Raw genomic sequence first — 18978 nt, forward strand, 5'->3', positions numbered from 1 at the left:
GGTGATCATTATCCATTATTGGGTTCAACAGATACCAAGCAAAATACACTCCAACTAATCATGATTTTATTAAATACACAAAGATGACTATATCAACCCACCCAAAAAAAAAAAAAAAATGCTAATAGCAATGAGCACCAAATTATTCATGAAACTAATGGGCTTAGTTATGCATCTTGTTTACTTTTAGTTAACCTACTCATCTTCTGAATCTAGAAAACATGCTAGTCTGTTAATATCCATAGCTTCATTTGGTTGAATTGGATTAGTAGCCCTCCAATTCTCAAGCTTCGCTTCATCCATTAAATCTTTAAGCTTGGCATCACATCCAAAAACTGGCAAATCCTTAGGATAGAAAGACATGTTCCTGGGATGACCTTCCCCATCCAAGACAATGTCACGTAAATTGATTTCATTGGTTTCGTGGCCATCTGAATTTTGCTAATCCGATCTCAAAAGGTCATTTATATCCAAACTCGTCAAAAAGTCAGAGAAATTATTCTCCTGCTAAACTGAAGGAAATGAGTTTTTACAATCCCCATAAGGAACTATATTTCCATTGACCATCTGATTATTATTTGGTTGCCATGGGGGGATAACCTATGTGCACCGCACTGTTTTTGGTCGAATCACAGGGTGAGCTACTGATTTTATTCCTACATAAGAGTCTAATGTCAACTTTCTTATCCTTCCAATGGTTTTTACTATTCTACTACCTTGTTCATGAATCTTGTCACCTTGCACCCTCTTGCTTAAAATGGTGTTCCAATAATTCTTCATCTCATTGTCATTTCATCCTGGTAATCTACGAGCAATAAGTGACAGCTGTAACACTCATTACACAACATATAGTTTGTAAGAACACTGATTTATCACTTTATAGTGTAACATTTGGGAGGAGGGAGGGGAATTTTTCCCAAACCCAAAGGAGAAAAGTCCATATAATCTATGCAAGTATTCCTTATAGCTCAATTGAGTGACAATTCATAATGTTTCTAAAAATAAATATTTAGAGTTCAAATTTTTCATCATCCTTTGTAATTATCGAATTTGAAATAATAATTGTGAGGACAATTTTTGCCTAGACCAAGTGTTGTACCCAAACTAGTGGTACTCTATCACCATTGGTCATCCCTTGTATGGCATGAAGAGGAAGGCTTTCCTTCCAATGTGGGACTCTCCAAGCCAAAAATGACTACAAGTGCAACACTTGGTCTAGGCAAAAATTGTCCTCACAATAATAATAATAAACACTCGCATGCAAAATGACTTTCTTTTCACTTGTATATGATTTGCACATTTGTGGATTTTATAAATTTTTTCTTAAAATAACATTTATTATTAATTATTGTTGATCATTTATTTAATACTCGTTAAAGTTACCACTACATATTATCAAATTTTTAATTAATAGCAATGTGTCAAGTGGTGTTTATCATTCCATCATAAAATTATTATATTAAAAATATCGAATAATAATAATAATAATAATAATATTTCGTTTTCTTCTTAAATATCTAGAATGTAGTTTGGTTTACTCAGAAGTTAATAAAAACTTTATATAATATTATATATGATGATCGCTTTTAGGCATATAACTTTTTTAACAATTTACTCAACTTATCATCTCATCAAATTGTGAAAAGAATTATATTCCTAACATTGTTGAGGTGGTAAGTTGTTATTGGTGAAACATTAATTTTACATGATTTTGTTGCTAACGTTTCTTTTTGTTATATACCAATTACAACATGTCACTTGAGCAATTTGGGAAAATAAAAGTTATTAGAATAGTTATTTCACTAATTATTGTATGAATATGGTTGTAGTTCCTCAGTAAAAAAAAAAAAGGGTTGCAAATTGATCAAAATCTAAGTCGGCCCCTAAGTTTATGTCATTTGTGAGCACCTTAACTTAACACTTTGGGTCTGTTTAGATATCGCTTATAGCTGAAAACTGAAAACACTGTAGTAAAATAATTTTTAAATGTGTGAATAATACTGTGGAACCCAATTTTAAAGTTATTTTTGTTGAAAAAAATACTTACGGGTCCCATAAATAATGCACGAGACTCAAAAAAAACAACACAAACACAAACGCAGACACGAGCTGGGAAACGCTATCTAAACTCCACCTTTATGTATTTTAACTTTCAAAGCAAACTAACAGTAAGAAATTCTTGAAGTGTGAGTGAGACCACATTGAATCCAATAATAACAATATATATATATATATATCATTTCTTAATAGTAAAAGTAGTGCTATTCGATTTTTTAAAACCTTATTTCTTATATCTAACTAAAACATTAGAGGGAAACAGTAGATTTAATGGGAGGGATTCTTGTATCAATTATTGGACTAAAAAAATTTCTGAATTTTTTATTGTATGAATAAGGTTGTTGTTCCTCAATAAAAAAATAGGGCAAATCAATCAAAATCTAAGTGGACCCCTATATAATTGTCATCAGTATTGTGAGCACATTAACTTAACACTTTATGTATTTTCACTTTCAATGCAAACTAACACTCAGAAATTCTTGAAATGTGTGTGACCACGTTGAATCAAATAATAATATATATCTTTTTTTTTAACAGTAAAATTAGTTCTATTTGATTTTTTAATACCTCGTTTCTTATATCTAATTAAAAATTAGAAAGAAACGGTAGATACAATAGAAGGGATCCCTGTATTAATTATTCGACTATAAATTTTTTTGATTTTTTTTTATACAAGATAGAAATTTTACACTAGTCTAATCCAAGTATATATATGTGTGAAACTTCCTTCTAAATTGACATCATTTAACCATGTACTTAGCATTTCTCATGTTTAAAACCATATTTCCCAATTCGTTCAGGAAGATTCAGTGACATATGCTTGGTTTTAATTTGAATGCAACGAATCAGCCCCTAGATTTTTGTAAAAGAAATTTTCTTATTTTTCTTTTCTTAGTTTCTCTTGCTGCCTTTGTATCGTGGAAGGACAGCGATTCAAACACTAGATTCAGGGCATGCCAGATTTTATTTTATTTTATAATTTTTTTAAAAAAAAAGGTTCATTTTTTGTTCACTTCTTCCTCCACCACGGTGCGTTTTAGGCTTTCAGTTAAAAAAAAAAAAAAAAATCAATTGGGATGCACGTGCAACCACGACGTCCATGCTGCACGTGTTTTGGAAGAATCAACATCAGTTGTGGCTTTAGACTAAGGTATTGGTACTGGCTTGGGAATAGAATCAGTTACATACCTCCATATTTTGCGACCCTTGAGAAAAACAATCATGTTTTGAGACCATGCATGATAGCTAGTAAGACCATTCAAAATAATGGTGATAGGACGTATAATGTCTCGTTTGTTTTGTTGAGCTGTAATGAAGAAAATGACCAAAAAAAAGGGATTTAGAGACCTCAAATGAAGAAACGGAGTCTAAAATCGAAATCTACATGAAAAAACTAAGCAAAATAGAACCCTGTTGAAAATTTTTGACTTTTCGGTAAAAAGTCAACGCTTAGTCAACAGTCAATGCTCAAAATCAACGGTCAATGGATGACGTGTGCTAATGCGGGATGCTGACACAGGCTGATGACATGGAAAGATGACATCATCAATGACACAAAATGCTGACGCAGAGTGATTACGTAACCCTAGGGCTGACATGGTATTACGTAGACTGGTTTGGTGTGTGGCAGCTCAATTCTAGCATGTGGGAAGTTCTGGTGGAGCGTGGAGGCACATGAGGCACATAATCAACTTGCAAAGAACTTTTGGCAGCACGTGTAGGTGTGTGAGAAGTCTTCTCGGGATTTTTCTAGTTAGGTTTTGCTCAAGATAGTCTGATCTATCAATTCGTAGTCGTGGTTCAACGATTTGATTGGAGGAAAGACTAGATCCAAGGGTTGTAATGGCTATGGCTTGATGGCGGTAACACGCTTCTGATAGTGGTTATTGGATGAAGGCAAGGGTAGCGGAAGAATGCCAAAGATGACCATAGGTACTAGAAAGTCAGAGCAATCACTCTGATACCACTTTAAGAATATAAAGTGAGAGAAAAAAAGATTGAATCGTCTATATATTGATTTATATTATGTATAAATAACACTTCACAATAGAGAGTCTTATATAGGCTATGTGTAACGTGCCAATAACACTACAAAAAAAGGGGCTATCTCAGCGTTTAAAAAACTGTTGGGATAGCCCCAAAAAGCGCTGGAATAGGGTCAAAATTCCTATCCCAGCGCTTCAAACCGCCGCGGTTTGAATGTCGGGATAAGGTCCCTGGACCTGTACCAGCGCTTTTCAAAAGCGTCGGGAAAGGCATACGCCTTATACCAATGCTTTTGAAGCGTTGGTATAGGCATTTTAAATTATGTTCATTCAAGACCTATACCAGCACTTTCACTGCCTATGCCATCGCTTTCAAAAGTGCTGGTATAGGTCTTGAATGAATATAATTTAAAAGGCCTATACCAGCGCTTTCAGCATAGGCAGTACCTATTCCAGCGCTCTCAAAAGCTTTGGTATAGGTCTTGAATGAATAAAATTTAAAAGACCTATACCAGTGCTTTTGAAAGCGCTGGCATAGGTAGTACCCTATGCCAAACCCTATTCCAGCGGTTTCTAAAGCGTCGGGATAGGTCTTTTTTTTTTTTTTTAAATGTAATTTTTTTAGCACCTGTAATGTACCTACAATACATATTTTTCAATACCTATTTTATAGCAACTGTAATGAACCACAATTCATATTTTCCAATAGCAAATACAATACCACATTAAACCAAGAAACTAAATATATTTAATTACACCATATCAATAATTACATCCCAAATGTCTAGAATGTTATACACAAAATAATACATCCCAAGTGTCTAGAATGTTACGAGGCGCACCTACACTACGATTTCACCATTGCACATTGAGTTTCAAAAATGTAAGTCACAAAAGAAACAACACTCCTAATAGAAAATACTCCACCTTTTCTCTCCATGCAAGCCACCTGCTTGCTCCCAAACAACAACCCACCACAGCATACTATATGTACTTACTTAGACAAAATATGAGAAATTGACAACAAATTGAACAACAATATGTCAACATTCACAAAACAAACAACACTCCTAATATAAAATACACCACATTTTCTCTCCATGCAAGCCACTCGTTTGCTCCGAGACAACAGCCCACCACAACAGTAATGTAGACACATTATTTTACAATTTAAGGGAATTAAGAAATAGATCTTACTCACCCTTTAGCAATCCCAGTGTTTGCCCGCGGAAAGAAGAAGGTAAACTTCAAACAAGCTGCCACTCCTGCAAAAGTGAACTGACCATTACTCACTACTATGATAACTTAAATGACGTAAATTAGGTCAATTCCTGTCCAAAACCATGTAACAAGTGAACCACAGTATAGGCTTGTTTTAGTTTTGATATACGATTGAAAATTAGCCTTGAAACTATTGGTAGTCGTATTTGATGCCATGATGTCGGGACTCCCTACACAGAAGGAAAATTTTGTTGGGTACTACTATAATCCTTAGCTATAGTTATGACTTTCTTTAATTGCATGATATTCCCATACAATTTTAAGTTCGTTTGTTTGTTGGAATTAAAGTAAAAAAAAAAAAAAAAAAAAATCTGTTTGTTTATGGTTATATGTGTGTCTATATAGTATATATAGTAATCTATGTCCCTCCTTAAATTTTTTGTATTCCTATGTAAGATGATTCCTAGTCTTCATGAACAAGCTTATTTATAGAGTAATGACATTTTGATCAGTAATAGATTTACTTAAGTAATCACAAAGCGTAACAGAAAATTACAATAGCAGTAAATGATAATAAACCAAAACACAAAACTGCAAAGGAAGTAAATGATAATAAACCAAAACACAAAACTCAAACAATATGATCCATAAAAACAAAGAACTACAATAATTCTTTACATTAGAATGGTAAAGGTTGAGCACGAGAAAATAAATTCATAGCTATAAATAATTATAGATAAAAACCCATTCAAAACTTTGTTTTAAATAATTCGGTGGCAGGAATTTACAAAAGGATGGGTGGAGGGAAAGGTCAGGGGTTCAAAAACCATTAGGCATGTGTGTGATTACCATTCACAACAACAACAAAAAGAGAGAGAAAAAGAAAGAAGAGAAACCTAAGAAACTATTGCTAGGTTGCTTCCTCATTTAGAATAAACTGTTACCGTCTATTCAAACGAAAATGACATCCATGAAACTCACTAAAAATTAGTAAAATATAATGTAATAGCTAAAAAAAGTAAGATGAGACTTGAGGACCAACAATATTAAAATATAATTTTATATTTTAATTAGGTTAGATATATAAAACTCATTTACCCATTAAAACTCATTTAACTTATTCCTTCTACCACCGCATACTCTTGGTGCGATGGTCACTCCACAAGTATAAATGCTTGTGGGGTGTGGGGGGCAAGGGCCGGGGTTCAAGTCTCCAGGAGGGAGTTTCACACACATATACACTTAGATTAGACTAGAGTAGAATTCTATTTTATATCAAAAAAAAAAAAAAAAACTTATTGCTTCTAACCCAAACCCAACCCAACCCAATTATTATGGGTAAACCCCAACCCATCCAATTACCCAATTATCAAAATTACCAAAATGCCTCTAAAGTGTAAATGACCAAAGTACTCTAAAATCTTAGAAAATGACCAAAATACCCCAAAACCTCAAAATTACCAAAATAATCACGAAACCTACAAAATGACCAAAATACCCTCGAAATCCAAAAAAAATGACCAAAATATCTCCAAAACCTAAAAATGACCAAAATATCCCCAAAACCCAAAAAATGACCGAAATACCCCCAAAACCTAAAAATGACCAAAATACCCCTGAAACCCATAAATTCCCAAAATACCCCCGAAACCTAAAATTACCAAAATACTCCAAAAACCCAAAAATTGACAAAAATACCCCCCCCAAAATCTTAAAATGACCAAAATACCCTAGAACCCAAAAAATGGCCAAAATACCCTCTGAAATCTAAAAATTACCAAAATACCACCCAAAACCCATAAAATGACCAAAATACCCCAAAACATAAAAAATGACGAAAAAACCCATGAAACCCAAAAAATGATCAAAATACCTCCGAAACAAAAAAATTACCAAAATACCCCCAAAACCAAAAAAAAAGTCCAAAATGCCCCCAAAACCTAAAAATTACCAAAATACCTCCAAAACCTAAAAATGGCCAAAATAACCTCGAAGCCTAAAAATTTACCAAAATACCCCCGAAACCTAAAAATGACCAAAATACTCCTGAAACCTTAAAAATGGCTAAAATAACCCCGGAGCCTGAAAATTGACCAAAATAACCTAGAAACCTAAAAATGATCGAAATACCCTGAAACCTTAAAAATGGCCAAAATAACCCCGAAGCCCGAAAATTGACCAAAATAACCTAGAAACCAAAAAATGATCAAAATACCCTTGAAACCTAAAAAATTATCAAAGTACCGTCAAAACCTAGAAATTAACTGAAATACCCCCTGAAACCTAAAAAATGACCAAAGTACCCCCTAAAACCTATATATGACCAAAATAACCCCTAAACCATAAAATGACCAAAATATCCTAGAAACCTAAAAAATGACCAAAATGCCTCGAAACCTAAAAAATGATCGAAAATGCCACTTAATTTTGTAAGTCGATAAAAATACACCATAAACCTAAAAAAAAATACCAAAATCCCCCTTCAAACTAAAAAAATGATGAAAATGCTCCCTAAACATATCAAATGACCAAAATACCCCCTAAACCACTATTTTGGTAATTTTAGAGGTTTTGGGTGTATTTTGTTCATCTTATAGGATTAGTGGTATGTTGATCATTTTAGATATTTTGAGGGGTATTTTGGTCGTTTTATAGGTTTAGAGGTATTTTGGTCGTTTTAGGGGTTTTAGGGTATTTTTGGTCATTTTAGAGGTTTCAGGCTGTTTGTGGCCATTTTTGAGGTTTTGGATTTATTTGGGTCATTTCAAAGGTTTAGGGGTATTGCCGTCACTTTATAGGTTTGAGGGTATTTTGGTCATTTTTCAGATTTTAGAGGGTATTCTAGTCATTTTTTAGGTTTATGGGGTATTTTGGTCATTTTATAATTTTAGGGGGGGTATTTTGGTCATTTTTAGGTTTGAAGGTTATTTTGATCAATTTTAGGCTTTTGGGTTATTTTGGCCATTTTTTAGGTTTTGAAGGTATTTTGGCCTTTTTTTAGGTTTCGGGGTGTATTTTGGTCATTATTTACACATCAGGGGTATTTTGGTAATTTTCAGATTTCTGACTTGTTTTGGTCATCTTTTAGGTTTCGAGGTTATTTTGGTCAATTTTTTTGGATTTTGGGGGTATTTTGGTCTTTTTTTTTTGTTTCAAGGGGTATTTCAGTCATTTTTTATGTTTTGGGGGTATTTTGGTCATTTTCAGGTTTTGGGGGTATTTTGATCATTTTCTAGATATTTAGATTTTATGTTATTTATTTAAATTTTAGATGAGTTTTAGTGGGTATTAGTGGGTTTATCCATTAAGACCCATATAATTAAATAACCAAAAATACACTATAGGTGACCTGTCCCAGCACTTTAGGTGACCTATACGAGCACTTTTGGAGCGTTGGAATAGATGGACCCTATCCCAGTGCTTTTTAGAGCGTCGGGATACGTAGACCCTATTTCAGCGCTTTTAAAAGCGCTGGGATAGGTCTTTCCATAAGTGAAATCAATAAACCTATCCTAGCGCTTTTGGGCTTCCTATACCAACGTTTTTGAAAAATGCCACTATAGGCCTCCTATTGCAGTGCTTTGTAAAGCGCCGGTTTTGAGCCGCCGTAATAGCAGTCGTTTTCAAAAAGCGCTGGTACAGGCTTATCTATTATGGTGGTTTGTAAAAACGTCGGGAAAAAAATGCTGGGACAGGACCATTTTTTTGTAGTGTAATATGAGTATACTACAAGTACAGTATACTAGGCTAAGGCCGATGGGTTAGGCTAGACTAAGCTATATGCTAACACTTTAAAACAAGTGAAGGTGGAGCAAACAGAAAAAATAAACAGTTCAGACCAGAGGAAGCAAAAAAAATAAGCATGGAGAAAGACTAACAAGAGTCGTCTATGGTACTCTTCAAGGAAGCCAACAGCACCATCCTGCATTTCAAATCGCCGACGAAGTCACTGCCCATCACTCAAGTTCCCGAGTATCCAGCTTTCCTATCATCTGTTTGAATAGCAAGAAAAACTCTTAGACATCGTTTCGGCATTTTTGGAGCTTTCCTCTAAACAAAGCCTAGACATTCCTCACAAGAGGAAATTCCCAAAGCAATTAAGTGGCCAATAGTCAATTGATTCGGGTTTGTTGCCCCAAATTCCACAAGATGGGTCATGTGATTGTTGATTCATATTTCATAGCACCACATGACTATTGACCACCACATATATTCATAATAATTTACGATGAAAAAATTATATAAACCTCATAATTACACTCACAAAATGATAGTTTTTTTTTTTTTTGGAGAAACAATCACAAAAAGAGAGTAAATTCTGTAACATCATTCGTTTTACTCTTGCTATAAGGAATATTATCAAAACATTTTTTTTAATAATAATAATAATAATAATGAGGTTTTAATTTTTAAAAGAAACAAAGTGCAAAGAACCCTATGGAGTAACACGAAAAAAAGTCCTTGTAATTGTTAGTATTTTGCTCTCTACCTTATCAATCACAATTTGTCATATATCACCTCTTTTTTTTTTTTTTTTTTTTTTTTTCTATAAAGTAATCAAAGTTTAAAATAGAAAAATCTAGATACATGATATTCTATAGTTAGTGATTATAAAACGAAACACTATTAGAGTGACACAAATAATACAATTATGAACTATTGACGCAATAGTCACTCTCCAAGTACAAGTTCTTGTGGATTGGAAGGAATGAGACAATGACCGAGGTTCAAATTTTTAAGAATGAGCTTTTCATATATATACACTTAAATTAAGTTGTAGTAGAATTTCTAAGCTCAAAAAGCCCTTAAATTTGCAACATGAACCTCATAAATTAAAAACATCCTCACCTGCAAAATAAAAATTGGCTTTTATCAATTGATGCATCCATTAATATTTTTAAAAAATTTCCGTAAATTTTTTTATTTAATTAGAGCAGGGCCGCCTGCGAGGCACATGGTTATTTGAAGATGTACGATATCTTATCTTCGATACTTGATTAGTTCTGGGACTATAAATTATTTTATAATTTTTTTTTCACAACTTTGACGTGGCAAATTGTGGGTGGTTAACTATCACTTACACATAACTCCATAAAATTTTCTTCAATCAGTCTCCCACGTTACCATTGTGACAAGAAATTATGAATATTTTTGTGTTCCTCGCCTCTTTCTTCGGTACCGTTTGTACATACCGTAAAAGGCAAAACCTGATAGGCTGGACTCATGGCTGGCGTACTACGTACTAACGAAACAATAGGAGCACCGGCGAATTTTGTGTTTCAATGAAAATTTAGCTTTATAAAAAAAATATGAATAAATAAAAATAGAAATTTTGCTTGATTAAAAACCGAAAAAATTGTAACCAAACCTAACTTAAGTCAACAAATAGAAATAAAAAGCAAAAGAACCCCCAGAAGTGGTACTGGTGGTGTTTCTAATGCCTGTATTGATGGGTGGCTATTAAAAAAAAAAAAAAAAAAAAAAAAGTATTGATGGGTGGCCTACGCAGTTGTTGACATGTAATGGGGTGTGTTAGTTTTAGTTGGCGTGTCACTCTATAGCCAAAGTGTGTCGCACTATATCCAATGACGGCTTCAGAAATATTTTTTCGAGTAAATATTATTGACCAAAATTTAATAGAAAGATAACTTTATATATTGACCAAAACACACACACACAAAAATACATAAAGTCTTACAATTTTTTTTTTACAAGTTTTATTTATTTATTTTGAAATCTTTGCATGTTAGTTTCATTATCAATATTACAAGTTACGTCTCTTTCAAAATTTTAGTTAGATAAAAAATTTATTGGGGAATTTTTTTTTTTTTTTTTTTTTTTTGTAATGACTTAATATATTGTTAAGGGAGCCAAAATTTAAAGACAAAGTTTGACTACAAACTTAGTTGTAGCCTAAGACTACAACTCTCATTAAACAAATTAACATAACTACATATTTTGAAAATCTAACCATTGAATTGTAAGTTCTTTATGTTCTTGAAATACATGTCAAATTTCATGTTAATCGGATGTTATTTACTATTTGATTCATAAACTTAGATTTTTATGTAATTTTAGACTACAAAAACTCAAAATTTAAAGATTTGATTGATGAAATAACTATTGATTTTTTTTTCTTTTTGAAATTTTGCAAATATGGAGAATATAAGAAGAAAATGTAATCCAATGGTGATTTGTCACAATTCACATCCAAATATATATATATATATATATATAATGAGTGGAGTTGTAGTCTTAATTTACAATCAAGTTTGTTGCCAAATTTTGTCCAAAAATTAATTACATTGAACCTAAAAAATTTTAGGGTTGTCACAAATATTTTTTAAGGATAATAAAATCATAAATTTTTTAAAATTTATATATAATAATTAATTTTTTTGCTAGGTGAGGGTGGTCCTGTGACCACCCTGAACTCCATGTGGAGCCACCAGTGTCTATATGTTTATTCAATCAATACAATATATACATACAATCGACTACTCATACATGACAACACATGAAGCAATTGTTGAAAATTTTCAACCAAGATCCACATTCCAAAAAAGCAAAGGAATTAAAACATCAAAGAACAAAAGGGGGTGAAAACTAAAAACAATTTACCAAACTCTCAAATATCACTAGTATATATTTATTTTAAAAAATAGTAGGTAGACAAAACACAACTGATGAGAAACTCGCCAAGAGAATGAGAAGAGGAAGCCACAAGTTCCTACAATGTCAAGAATGGTTGTGTTTGTGTGAGGAAGGTGAATTACATCTCTTCATTTGCATTTACAAACACATATTTGGGTACCACTACCACAATATGTAGAGCATATAGTATATATATATTTGGTATATGAGAGTATTAATGTATTGGGCTTTAATGGGTCAAACCAATACATTTGCAACTGAAAAATGTCTAATATTAACATGTGGTGAGCATTATCCATTATTGGGTGCAACAGAGGCCAAGCAAAATACACTCCAACTATTCATGATTTAATTAGATACACATAGATGACAATACTAACCAACAACATAAGAAAATGCTAACAGCAATGGGCACCAATTATTCATGAAGATAATGGGCTTAGTTATGCATCTTGTTTACTTTCAGCTAATCCATGCATCTTCTGAATCCAGAAAAGATGCCAATGTGTTAAGATCCATAGCTTCATTTGGCTGAAAGGGATTAGTAGCCCTCCAATTCTCAGGCTTCCCTTCATCGATTAAATCTTTAAGCTTGGTATTGCATCCAGAAACTGGCAAATCCAACACAATGTCACATACGTTGATTTCATTGGTTTGGTGGCCATCTGAATTTGGCATATCCGATCTCAAAAAGTAATTTATATCCAAATCTTTTAGAAAGTCAAAGATATTATTCTTCGGCTGAATTGAAGGAAATAGGTTTTCACTATTCCCATAAGGAACTATATTTTCATTGAACATTTGATTATTATCTGGTTGCCATGGGAGGATAACCTTTGTGCACCGCACTGCTTTTGGTCGAATCACAGGGTGAGCAACCGGTTTTATTCCTGGATTTGAGCCTGATGTCAACTTTCTTATCCTTCCAGTGGATTTTAATATTCTACTACTTTGTTCATGAATCTTGTCACCTTGCACCCTCTTGCTTAAAATGGTGTTCCAGTAATTCTTTATCTCATTGCCAGTTCGTCCCGGTAATCTTTGAGCAATGAGTGACCAACTGCAACACTCGTTACACAACGTCTAGTTTGTAAGCACATTAATTTATCACTTTATAGTGTGACATTTGGGAGGAGGGAGGGGAATTTTCCCCAGACCCAAAAGGAAAAAAGACCATATATATAATCTATGCAAATTTCCTCTAATTCAACTGATTGACACTTCATAATGTTTTTAATGAAAATATTTAGAGTTCAAATATTTCATCCTCCTTTGTAACTATCAAATTTTAAAAAATAAAAATAAATAAAAACCCTCGAATGCAAAATGAGTTTCTTTCACTTGTTTATGATTTGCACAATTGTGGATTTTAAAAAATTTTTCTCAAAATTAAATTCATTGTTACTTATGTTGATCTTTTATTTAATACTTGTTATACTTATCACTATATATTATCAAATTTGCAATTAATAGCAATGTGTAAGGTGTTTTTAACATTTCATCGTAAAATTATTATAATAAAAAGGTGTTGTTTATCATATTAAAATCAGAGATAATAATAATAATAATGTATTTAGTTTTCTTTTTAATCTAAAATATATTTGGGTTTACTCAGAAGAAGTTAATAAAAAAAATCTTTATACAATATTATATATGAAGATCACTGTTAGGCATATAACTTTTTGAACATTGTAGTCAACTTATCATCACATAAAGTTGTGGAAAAAATTATATCTCTAATATTAAATAAAATTATTTAATTTATATATATTTGTGAATAATTTACTTAATCTATATTTAAATATAAAAACCATTATTTAAATTTATCACCTTAAATCTCAAATAATATTGAACCGGCTCCGGAGGAGAAGTAAATTTCCCATACCGGTTACCAAGAAGCTTATGTAGTTTGATAATGAGATCTTCTTCGTCCTCAGAAAAGTTGCCTCTCTTAATATCTGGCCTTAAATAATTCAACCAACGAAGCCGGCAACTCTTCCCACATCTCCTCAGCCCTACAAAATAAGAAGTAAGTGTCAGTATGAATAATCGACAAAAGAGAACCACTTTGAGAGAAGAGAGAATATATAGTGCAATATATATTGTTAGAAGTTAGAACCAGCTCTTTGAGGCAGGTCTGTCCATTTCCCTTCGCCATGGATTTTAATGTAGTTTTTAAGGATCTTATCTTCCCCCGCAGACCATGCTCCTCTGATTACACCTTTCGCACTGCGTGGCCTCCTTTCCATTTCTTCTCTCTCACAACACTTTTTTTTTCTCTCTCTCTTTTAGGGTTTTGCTTCCACTACTCTACAAGGAGTTCCCCAAACCTTCTTATACAAATGTGCGACATAAAGCATGGCACATCTGAAATTATTATTAATATTATTATATTCATGACTGTAGCACGTTTTCAGCGTTTAGCAACAAATTCAAATATTGCCTGTTATTCCCTCCAAAAAAAAAAAAAAAAAAAAAAAAAAATACCACCTATAGGGACCACCTATATTTGAGACTATATTGATCTTTTTATTTTTTTTATATGAAATAGACTATATTGATTAATAAGAGTAATTCTAGTACTACATAAAATATCATAAATTTTGTCACAATTATTCTACGTGATAGATTGTGATTGGTTACATATCACTTTTACATAAATTCACCACATTTTTTTCTACCACTCACATCCTATCAAATAGACAATTATTACAAGAATTGTGATTTATTAGGTGTTCTTGAAATTTTTGGATCATTTATCACTGTCTAATATTTCTGAAGAACATTTAACTCAAGTACTCTTTTTAATATTGGGTTGTACTCTATAATGATTGTACCCTGTGTTGATCATTAATTATTGTCCAATTTCTCTACAACCTTCAATCGTTCTTGTCTAACTCAAGCACTGTTCATTTAAAAGTAAGACTGAGGACACATAATTTAACACAATTTTGTATCACAATTAGTGACAGAGCTAGAAATTTGTCTTTAGAGAGATATGTGTAATTTTTTTTGGTATGAAATGTAAAATAGTAATGTGCAATATTTCATAGCTCAATATATATTATAAATAAAAATGTATTTAATTAAAATTAAACAATCATGAGACAGATTGATAAAATAATTTAATAACTTTAATCAATTATGAAACATGCTAATAAATTGATTATTATAATAATAAATAATATATTATAAAGAATTAAAAAAAATGAAAAGTAAAGCAACAAAATCAACAGTACAGTACCTGGAAAGAGAAAAAGGAGTTAAAAGCAATGCCAATGAGTATCAGGTATAGTGTCTGTTTATTTGCACTTTTAGGAGCTGAAAATGCGCATATTAGAAAAGTTGAAGAAAAATTGCGTTTGGCTTAGTCCAAAACGCAACTTTTTGATAAAAGTTACGTTTTGAGCTCAGGCAAAACTAGCGTCCAAAACGCGCAAAATTTATGGACCTCCTGAGGTCCATAAATCAAAACATGAATTGTGTGTTTTGATATATCCGTTGGGGTCATAAGAAATTACCAAATTACCCTCTATTAAACAACAAATCTAAAATTAAAACAACAACAACAACAGCAGATCAAGAACAGAAAAAAAAAAAAAAATTTTGAACAACAATAAAAGATCAAGAAAAAAAAAAAAGAAATCGATCTGACAAATCTAAAATCAGAAACAACAACTAATCAAGAACAAGGAAAAAAAAATAGAAAAAGACGAAGGAGATCGGGGTCGAAAATTGGCTGGCGATTGCTCAACTATTCGAGCGCAATACAATGGTAGTTGGTTCCGATCATCCAATCTTCCCGATCCAAGCACTTAAGGTTACGTTCTGGAGTTGGATGAGTTCTTGCATGGTTGTTACAGACGAAGTGCTAAGAGGAAAAAAAAAAAAAAGAAAGAGAGCTCTGTCTGCGGAACGTTCTGGACTGAGGAAGTGGTATAGTAGGGAATAAAAGAGGAAAGAAGGAAAAAAAGAGAAGAAAAGAGTGTGGGTACGTGTGTGGAGGAGAAGAGGGGGAAAAAAAGAAGAAGGAGAGCTCACGTGTGTGGAGAGAAAAAAAAAAGAGAAAAAAAATGCTATCACAATATTTTCACAATAAATCTTAGGATAGGTTATTATTAGCTAATATTGGTGAGAAAAAAATAATTTTTTTAGAAAGAGAAAAAAATAATATTAATAGTATGTTAAAATTAAAATCAGTATAAATTTTTATCACAATATTTTCACAATACTTTCACAATAAATCTTAAGTGGTAGGTTATTATTAACTAATATTGATGAGAAAAAAATAATTTTTTTAGAAAGAGAAAAATTGATTTAAGTATGATGAAGTAGTTGATTTAAGTATGAAACAAACTCACATTTAAAAAAAAAAAAGTATGAAATAAGCTCCCTTATATATACATTGTCCTTTTTGGTAATTTACCCTTTAAACTACCACTTTTATAACTACTAGTCAAATACTCAATTTTTTCAAAAAACACTTTTTAATAATTTTTACCAAATACTTCGTTTTTTAAAAATATACTTTTCCATTATACACTTTTTAAAAACTCAATTTTTTTATTATATACTTTTGAAACCAAAAAAAAAAAAAAAAAAAAAAAAACCTAAACCAAACTCACGCATAGTCTAATCTGAAATCACTAGAGTTAAAACCATTTAGAGCCGGTCAGCTACGAGGAATAGCTACTGCACTCTGCACAGTGAGGGGTCCACGGAAGTGACCGGTGGTTCTGTGTAAAAATGAGAGGCGACGCAAAGTGACAAAAAAGCACGGAGAGAGAGAAAGATTTACTTGCGTAAGAGAAAATGTTTTGTAAGTGTACGAGAGATTTGATGATATGACACATCAATCATGTTTATGACTTTTCACTTTATGTTACAGTGTACAAATTAAGTTCTAAACTTTTTAAATATATATATTTGTTATCATGGGACGAAAATGATAGGATTATTTAAAATTTTACAAATTATTTAAAGATATCTTCAAAATTTTTTTTAATTTTTTCAAAAGCTGTGGGGGGAGGCTCTTGGATTCCTTAATAGCTACGCCACTTGTTACAACTCATTAGATTGGGAGTAGCATTTTGTAAAAATTTGTCTCTGTATAACACATTATCACACTTTCATCCATCATAATTTATCATATCACAAATTATAACATTAAATTATACTAAATTATGTGTCCCACGTTTTACTCGCTTTTTTAATCTTGAGTTTTTACTGGCTAGAATCTGAACATACGAAAAACTGTTGAAAAACATTATTTTGCCAGAAAACGTCTTTATTTGACTACCATGCAAGCAAGGCTACAAGCACTACTATTTATTTATCTATTTTATTTTTTATGGAGTACAAGCACTACTATCTTTGTCAAGAGAACATCTTATATTTATTATAGATGCTCGTGCAATTTGATTTAAAACCCATGTGATCATTTTTTTTTTAATTTTTTTTATAGGCCCACGTGATCATGTTAATTCCTAGGAAAGTTAGGAATATTGTTTCGGAATCATTCGTTTTGATTATAGAACAGAATATTTTCCTCTCAAAAAAAAAAAAAAAAAAGAACAGAATATTTTGGTATGATCCCATCAAAAAAAAAAAAATCGGTATGAGTGTACTTTCCAAACCATTTTGAAAATACTGTTGCATATAAATTATATATATATATATATATATATATATATATATAAAATTGTAAATTTCTTTATAATTTTTTAGGTAAGTTTTATACTTCTTTTTAGTAATATATAAAAAATATTACAATATTACAAATATTTTTATATTAATATATAATGTTTAAAACAATACTTTTAAAAACTTATACACAGAAGTACATATACTTTAACAGTTCTATTTAAAGCTTTGAACGGAAGATGAATAAATAAATAATAATAATAAAGAAAAAAAAAGACCCACTTCAATCCGTGGTTTTGAAATCCAAATCAAAATATATTTTCCAACCTGATTAACTAATGTTAGAATATATGTGAATCATGTTAAGAACATATGTCAATATAGAATTGGTTAATCTTTTGACAAAACGCACTTTACTTGTAATTGGGTAGATCCAGGATACGTTTAATACTTCAAGGAACAAGAGTTCAAGTCCAAGTGTGAAATCCATGTAAGTCTGTCTAATAAACAAGTGAACAAGTGCTAGATTTTAAAACTCGATAGCTAGCTCAACAAATAGCATCTATTAAGGTTTAAAATGCAAGTTTTGCCCGATGCTCAACAGCTGCTCGATGGATACACTATCTATCGAGATTTAAGAAAATCAGCTTTTCAGATCTGATTTCACTCCAATTTGTATATACATGTTTAGTCTTTCATTTCTCAGGCAAAATTTGCCAAAAAGTGAAAATTCTGAAAAATTTTAGCTGGACAGCACGCGTTCAAACTTATTTAGTTAGTTAAACTGTTTTTGAAAGTCGAGTTTGGCAAACTCGACTTTGGGCTGGAATACAGACACAATAGTGGCGTTTTTTTTTAGTGGCGTTTGTTAGAAACGCCACTATAGGTTCCCTATAGTGGCGTTTTCTATAAACGTTGCTATAGCCACTAGAAAAACGCCACTATAGTGTCTGTTTTCCAGCCCAAAGTCGAGTTTGCCAAACTCGACTTTCAAAAACAGTCTAACTTATTAAATAACTTTGAATATGTGCCACGCGCCTAATTTTTTTTCCAAGAATAGTCTGTTTGGCAATTTTTTCCCATTTCTCATCACCCTAAACATATATAATGATTATTTTAAGGATCGTCACAGCTGATGTAAGTAAATGCAACTTGATGTAAAGGCTTTTCACATGCATATTGTGACCGGAGACAATTTGCCCTAGTTCATCTTTCTTTTCAAGAAACTACTGCGTTTGTACGCTATAGAGTTTTGTAACCAAAGAGTTTCGTGATTTTCATCGTGTGGATGAATTGAAGAACTTTGCAGCCAACATCCTTCTCAAGTTGGTGGTTAGTCACGTACTTAAATTCGTGAATCGATTGGTTAGTCACATACTGGGAGCCGTGCATTGAAAGGAGAAATTGTCACTACAGA

The 18978-nt window shown here is 32.0% G+C and overlaps 1 protein-coding gene across 1 annotated transcript; it reads right to left on the minus strand.

Annotated features, from left to right (window-relative positions):
* Positions 1-12380: 12380 nt before the first annotated feature.
* On the minus strand, positions 12381-14167 carry LOC115967733 (transcription factor MYB57-like). The gene is made up of 3 exons (XM_031086864.1): positions 14038-14167; positions 13804-13933; positions 12381-12978 (listed from the first exon to the last, which is right to left on the minus strand). Exons 1-3 carry the CDS (start codon positions 14165-14167, stop codon positions 12381-12383), a joined length of 858 nt encoding a protein of 285 aa, XP_030942724.1.
* Positions 14168-18978: the final 4811 nt, after the last annotated feature.

The sequence above is a fragment of the Quercus lobata genome, chromosome 2 (assembly GCF_001633185.2).
Source record: "Quercus lobata isolate SW786 chromosome 2, ValleyOak3.0 Primary Assembly, whole genome shotgun sequence".
Taxonomy (NCBI): Eukaryota; Viridiplantae; Streptophyta; class Magnoliopsida; order Fagales; family Fagaceae; genus Quercus; species Quercus lobata.